Below are 7547 nucleotides of genomic sequence, written 5' to 3'. Positions count from 1 at the left end.
CACGATTTAGTTATTGGGTCAAATTCGAAATCAACGATTATCTCAACGATGTATTCTTTTTCCTAAACTTCAGAAACATGCTCATGTTATTCGGACATTTTGTCAAAGCAACACTTCCTAGTCCACAAGCATCCGTCAAGTTTTCCCCCCGACTTCTTATTAGTTTTTCAGATCGTTTGCGCCGCCAAAAATCGTCAATCATTCGATCAATATTTTCGATTAATTGAGCCGCCTTACCGTGTATGGTGAATTACTGTCCGACTGAGTATGGACGACAACCACCTTGCATCCAAGGTATAAATCCAGTCCTCAATTTAAAGGTTCAACAACTAAACAGACCAGTCAACAGCTCGAAGCGACTGGACATAGAGAACTATAATGTACGCAGTCGTACTGCCCACACACCGCTAACTTTCTGTCCATTTGAATGTATGTATAAGCCATATTTATTACAAATAACTGACCAACCATCCCAGATCCTGAAAGCGTTTGTCAATGGCTTGTGGTTCCTGGGCTTTCTTTAAAATAATCCTATTGCATACCATGACGATATTAAGTACGCCAGCAGAGTACCCACGACTGCAAGCCATCGCACATAATCGTGATTATGATTTTTTTTTCCATAATCGAGCAGCTCTACCATACACTCCCTCGTAAGGACCAGTATCTAGAATTACTGGTCTACAATATGAATGAACAGCATAGTCACAACTCAATGTTAAGACTTAAGAGCTTAGATTCTGTCTGATTCTGTCAAAGAAACATGTTGAATTGTTTGTATCACTTCAAAACCCACACAAAATCAAAAAATGACTGTAGTGGGACATAAGTTATGGTTTTGGTTATTGCATTAGATCATTTGTTACCTTTCGAAAGACTTTTACGTTCTAAAGTCGATAAATAGTCTTAATTTATGTCCCGTGCAGCTGTTATCAAGTTACAGCTATGCAAACCTTTAGTAGGTGAGGATGGTATGAACATCTTACATTTGTGAATCATTTCTTCTAAAGACAGGCTTGATAAATGGGCACAAATTCGTCATTTTCATGTAAATAAATCTCTTTTGTTGCTCATTCGTCAACCTACAACCTCTTCATATGTTGTTTTTCATAGTTAGACCAGTTGTGTGTTTTATGTCTTTCCTGGGAAAAAATCTTCAGGTGCACGAGAAAGATGCATTTAGTTTGTCTAGCAGAAACATTATCTTTGGAATAAGTAGAATATGTGGGTGGTTAGGATCAGCCACCAGGTCCAAACACACAGCGAAGAAAGTTACCGATAACTCAAATATCTTTGGCTGAATATTTGAAGAAAAGAAGTGACTCTGTAAATCTTGTCTATTTCTGTTTGGCCCATCGCTGTCTCTCACTGCTCTTTATTTCACTCGTTCTCCCCCTCCTGCCTGTGTCTTTGCAGTCTAACGCCATGCTTGTGAAGGAGGTGGACATCGAGAAGATCAATGGGTTCGACCAACCTTACATCACCGCTATCAAATGCCTGTGGTCCGACCCGGGGATCCAGGAGGCCTACGACCGCCGCAGAGAGTACCAGCTCTCTGACTCCACTAAATAGTACGTCTGCACGTCTCTGTGTGTGTTTGTGTCTCTACGTGTAGACATCACGTATGATGTGTCTAGGATTTAAGAATGGTATTTGTGCGGCTGTCTGTGACACAATGTGTGAGTGTAGGTCTGAGATGGTTGTTTGGGAACGGATGGAGATATATCAGTGTTAATATAACTAATGATTCTTAACACTCCAGTGCTGTTCTCTTGATTGGATCGCTTTTGTAGACGTTTCAGATTTTACTGATTTCATTGGGATCTTTAACTTCTTGTGTGGCAGGAAGACAGAGTTGTCTCCAGAGATCAGAGTGGTTTCCAGAGTAATTAGGGTGTGTTTGGATGTGTGGTTGGTGGCAGGTTATGTGCGTGTCTGTTCTGTTTGTAATTGCCTTGTGGGGTTAGTAATGTTTGCAGGGCAGGGCAGCACATTAGCCTTTTGTTCACATGCAATATTCATCAGTTCATCAGCCTATTTCATAATTTAACAATCCCATAAGAAATCTACAAGCCCCAGGTACAAGGGTCACTATTTAACTTTTGATTGTTTATTGTCCACCATGGACATTTATTTATTGTATATAATAATTGTTAGACAATTGTTAGTTGGGGTTCTTTACACATTTTAGCTTTACATGAGCTTGGTGTTTAATGTCTGAATGTTAGAGATGCACCTAACCACAGATTAATGTTGCGTTTGCACCTTGATGTTTGTAGCTAAATGTGCCCTGTCCTGTTCTGTGGTTGTGTGTGTTTTTACATTGTAATAATATGTGACCCCAGGCTAAATGGCCAATGGCACTTGACTCACTTTCTAGTGCCCCCTGGTTGTGGACTTGCTGTACTACAGTTTAAAACTGCTTCAAATCAGTATATGCAGGTCTGTTTGCACATGTATGTTATGGTAAATGTGTAAGCTATTTGTGTTTGTATGAGTTAGTGAGAAATGTATAAGAAAGTCACTGAATATGTCTGTTCGACACTGTTGTGATGTATATCTCCAGTTACCTTAGCGATATAGACCGTGTGACTGCGGAGGGATACGTTCCCACCCAGCAGGATGTGCTGAGGGTCCGTGTTCCCACCACGGGTATAATAGAGTACCCGTTTGACCTGGAGAACGTCATCTTCAGGTACCCCTGTGGCACCGGGACTACAGCATCACCGTAGCTAGAGGACAGAAACCACTGATGACTGTCAGAATATTAACACATCATTTAAGCTGGGGCGAGGTTCTTGTGAATTGGCCAATCAAAAATGGCCAGAAAATAGAAACATTAACCCGATGATTTGTACACATGGGTTACCATCTTAGTAGCCCGTCAATGTCAATGAAATTATGACAATATTACAAGCTTGCAGTTGCCCTCACATCACTATAGTGAAAACACATGTTACTTAGCAAGAGCCCATTCGTCTGAACAGACCCAGTTGTCCTACAGAGCGAAATAAAGATTTTGATGTGTTTAGATCAAATGAGCCTGAGGGCCACATTGGTTAACCTGATTAGATATCAGTGGTTTGGGTTCACAGTTGTGCGGAGGTTCTGGCTCCAGGATAAAAACGAGGGCCAGACATGCTGCACTGAATGTGGGGAGCAGCCAGCAAATGCCAGATGAAGAAGGATTAGACAGTGATGTCAAAGAGTCTCCAGGAAGTTGTTATACAATTTGTCAGGCAATTGGGCACAGTTTAAACGCAGAAGAACTGAAACCTTTTTTTAATTGAATTGCAAAGTGAAAAGGCTCATTTGCATACCATTGGCAAAACTGTAAGAAAAAATGTTTCCTAGTTGTCCGAACCTTCTTTATCTAATCCAGGTGCTGCTGTCTCTGCTGCTAAGTCACTGCTACTATTGTCACTGATACCACCTCACTGTCTGCAACATTATCCACAGTCTACTTGACCTCACTGCAAATTGTTGTCGGTTAAAAAGAGAGTCAAGTCAACTCAAAGCCACAGTTGCAAGCTAATATCAAATGTCTCATATGGTTTATGGATGGAGAGTGTTGGTGGAGCAGTGACACTGACTAACACCCTTTTGTTTCTGAGATGTGGCCTTTTTCTGTGAAGCTTCCTCAACAGGACTGATCCACACTTCCTGGAATGGCAGGGGGGTTGCGGTAAATGCCTGTCACGCTTTATATAACTGTTTTCCTGTCTTTTTTTTCTCTATCTCTCTCTTTTTTCCCCGACCGGCCGGCCTGTAGTTATCTTACCGATCTGGATCGTATTGCAGATCCCAACTATCTTCCCACTCAGCAGGATGTGCTCAGGGTGCGCATCCCCACTACAGGAATCATAGAGTATCCATTCGACTTGCAAAGCATCATTTTCAGGTAGAAAGATGCCTGTTTTGGCTCAGTCCCTTCTTGTTATGTTGTGGCATTAACCCATTCGCCATCTGCTTTGTTTTTGTCCAAAGCCCCAAATAAACCATGTTTTTTTTTTTTTTTAACCATGTGACTTAATTTCTGCATTTGACACTTGACCAATCATAGAAATCATAGCACTCGTTACCGTTTTATATTCTCCTCATAGTCCTACACTTTCTTTTACCTCCTGCCACCAGCAGCAATCGTACCACACATAACACAACCCCCTAATGAACACAAAGTCCTACATTCTGGTGCCCGGTCTCTGTAAATGGGTCACCTCCTCTCTTCCTCCTCCTCTCCTCCTTTCCTCTTCGGCTGGCAGAAGAAACGAGGTCGTCCTCTCCGCGGTGGAGGAATGTTATTTTGGGCAGCAGGTCCTGCAGGGCCTATATTGGCCCTGGGTCTCTATGGACCACGGTGGACTGGGCCACCACCAGGGGGCAGCCTTGCATTGAGAATTACACTACATTTGTGCAGCTTTCTCAGAGACCATGTTGCACCTGGTCTGGAGGCGTGCACCTGTGCATCCAGAGGTGCACCAAAGTACAAAAAGTCAGGAATTAAATTGTACTGATGCCAATTATATAATGGCTTGACATCAAAGGTTCCTGACAGGAAAGATTTTACAGAATCAGTTGTCACAAATGAAGGCTTAATGAAACTGGGACCTAAACTCCCTGACGAGTGAAGGGTGACCTTGTCAAGGAGAATCTCAGGAAAGAAGAAAGCTTTTGAGGATCCACACGTATCACTCAGTATTAAAGCCAGGATTGCTGTTTATGAATGGCTTCAGTGAATGCCAGCCCCTCTGCCTGTAGGCCCGTGCGCTGAAATCAAAGTTTTCATACCAATTGTTGCTTACTTAGTTGTGTTTGTTAATCTCTTAGGAATATATAACATACGTATTGAGATGCAATTTCTCAGCTTGTAGCTTCTCATTAGGTTACATAGGAGGAGTCCTTCTACCCTGAAAAGGATCAAACCATCACAGGTGCCCCCTGTATCTTTCATCAACATTTCATCTCTGCCTCCTGTCCTCTGTCTGTCCTCTATCTGGTGTTATTCATTTCATATTACTCCCCATTTGTCTTGTCCAAGTGCGTTTCCAAACTTCAGTTGTTTTTCAGTTGTGCTTTATCACACACACCCACTAGGGAAGGTTGCGAAAGCCTTTCAGTAGAGAAATGAATACGTTATTACCCGTATCACATAGAAGTACAGACTGATCTATCATCAGATGTAATGTTGACTCCTTGTATGACCAGATGAATGCCACTCCCAATTAAAGAATTCCAGTGACACATTTCCTGCAAAAATCTATCTTTTTGATTTTGCCACAACTTCTATCAACCCAAAGTTGAGCCACGCCTGTAATTCTTGTTGTATGTGTATTGTTTTATACCTACATAGTGCTCTGGTGTAGGGGGCAGGAGAGAAGGCATGCTAATCAAACTGGTATTAATGGTGGTGGCGGCATTTGTTTAAAAACTGATTCTAGATCTGTCTTAAACGGGAAGCTTTCATCTTTGTGGTGGCATGCATGACTCACTCACTTACAAAGGACAAAAGCATATTCACACTGCACATTTAGTTTTTAGTTTCTGTTTTTCCCCGAGACCCTTAAAACTCATGGCCAAGAAGTTGTGAATTTGATTAATCCTCTTCTTTAGGTGTTGAATCCATCAGGTGTTAATAGTTTATCTCAAACAAGTTTAACTTAAAATCAAGTTAAAAGTATTCCAGAATATTTTATCTTTTTTTAGGACCCAAAATGATAGTAAAAATATGCTGTCATGGGTCCCAGGATGAGAGACTATATCTTTATTTGGGCCGTGTGCTGAAAAAGGAAGAAGTACAGCAGAGAGATGTCTTTAGGACAAATCTGTCTTTCCTCTATTACAGCGTTCTTCTGCTATATACGCATTTCTTGCACAAAGCAGGCCATATTTCAGTATATTTGTAATGCAATGGAATAAACTCGGTCCATCACTTGGTGCCACCAGTAAATATATCTTGATGGATTCAAAACCTCCTTTTTAAAAAAAGAAACAACACTGTCCTTAGAGCTATTCCAGGATATTGAGAATTTGAACTTCTGCCCTGTTAAACGCTGAGCACTGTTAGTCACTAAATCACTAAACACGAACTAGGCCACCATGAGATGTGTGCTAATATGTTTTTCCCCTCCTTGCTTCTTTACTTGTTATCCCCCCCGCCCCAATTTTCACCTTCATCCTGCCATCAGGATGGTGGATGTAGGGGGTCAGAGGTCCGAGAGGAGGAAGTGGATTCACTGCTTTGAGAATGTCACCTCCATTATGTTTCTCGTGGCGCTGAGTGAGTACGACCAGGTCCTGGTGGAGTCGGACAACGAGGTAAGTCATTCATTAAAAAGAAATGCATGCATACTATGTTGCTTGAACACGTGTATCTTCACCCCCCCCCCCCACAAAAGCTATATTGCAGTTGTTCCCTTTATGTGTAGTGAGATGCATCAAGAATTGACTCTTCTCACACTTCTATCCTTTTCTTTTTGCACCAGAATCGTATGGAGGAGAGTAAAGCTCTATTCCGGACCATCATTACCTACCCCTGGTTTCAAAACTCCTCCGTCATCCTCTTCCTCAACAAGAAGGACCTGCTAGAGGAGAAGATCTCCTACTCACACTTGGTGGACTATTTCCCTGAGTTTGATGGTGAGATTATCTACACGTGCGCTGACTAATGTGGCCCTGTGGAAGAATGTGGAAGACACCCTCCGATAAATTAATACAGCTTCTGTGAATGTATTATTCAGTGTTAAAACAGTCGGAAATTGATCCAGTTCACCCATTTCCAGTCTTTATGTTAAGCTAAGCGGATGTAGAGGGTAAAAGATTTACAATACAATTTATTGATTTCTAAGGCAAGCTTTAGATGTTTCTATTCAGTGTTTTACTAAACCTAATGTAATGTTTTAAGCTCAAATATCTTTATTTGGGGGCTTTTTAAAGCAAGTCTCCATATATGTGATTGTTTGCAATTAAAGCAGCAATCACTTCTGCCACCTTTTAAAGTCTCCATGCCACCCTGTTATGAATATTACTCTAGGTCTGCCTCTGTCTAAGCCTCCCTTCTAAAGCTCCATCCCGAATGCACAGCATATCAGTCGTCTCATTTGACTCTCAAAAAGAAACAACAAAGCATCTGTTGTTGTTGTTCAACCCCTTTTTAAATAACACTTTATATGGTGAAAATAAATCAACGTTTGCGTGTGCTTGTTTTTGTTTTGTTTCTTTTATATCTCAGGTCCCCAGAGAGATGCACAGGCAGCGCGGGAGTTCATCCTCAAGATGTTTGTGGACTTAAACCCAGACAGCGACAAGATCATCTACTCCCACTTCACTTGTGCCACGGACACTGAGAACATCCGCTTTGTGTTTGCAGCTGTCAAAGACACCATCCTACAGCTCAATCTCAAAGAGTACAATCTGGTGTGAGGGCTCATGTACGACGCACATCTCCTCCCCATTGCACAAATGCACATCTCCTCTGGGAGTGTGCGCTCAACTCCACATGCATTACACAGCACACCATGCCGGCTCACACACCCACACCCACACACACA

The 7547-nt window shown here is 41.9% G+C and overlaps 1 protein-coding gene across 2 annotated transcripts in view; it reads left to right on the top strand.

Moving 5' to 3' along the window:
- Positions 1-7541, top strand: part of gna11b (guanine nucleotide binding protein (G protein), alpha 11b (Gq class)) — a gene marked incomplete in the record, with an annotated part of 17191 nt that extends 9650 nt beyond the window's left edge. Inside the window, 6 exon segments of one of the 2 annotated variants that reach the window (XM_035674047.1) lie at positions 1417-1571; positions 2567-2695; positions 3773-3901; positions 6186-6315; positions 6483-6636; positions 7229-7541. In XM_035674047.1, coding sequence (XP_035529940.1) covers positions 1417-1571; positions 2567-2695; positions 3773-3901; positions 6186-6315; positions 6483-6636; positions 7229-7419 — 888 coding nt within the window. 2 annotated transcript variants of the gene reach the window in all.
- Positions 7542-7547: the final 6 nt, after the last annotated feature.

The sequence above is a fragment of the Morone saxatilis genome, unplaced genomic scaffold, assembly GCF_004916995.1.
Source record: "Morone saxatilis isolate NCDOM2014 unplaced genomic scaffold, NCSU_SB_2.0 Contig3, whole genome shotgun sequence".
Lineage (NCBI taxonomy): Eukaryota > Metazoa > Chordata > Actinopteri > Moronidae > Morone > Morone saxatilis.
This window is presented reverse-complemented; position numbering and strand designations above follow the sequence as displayed.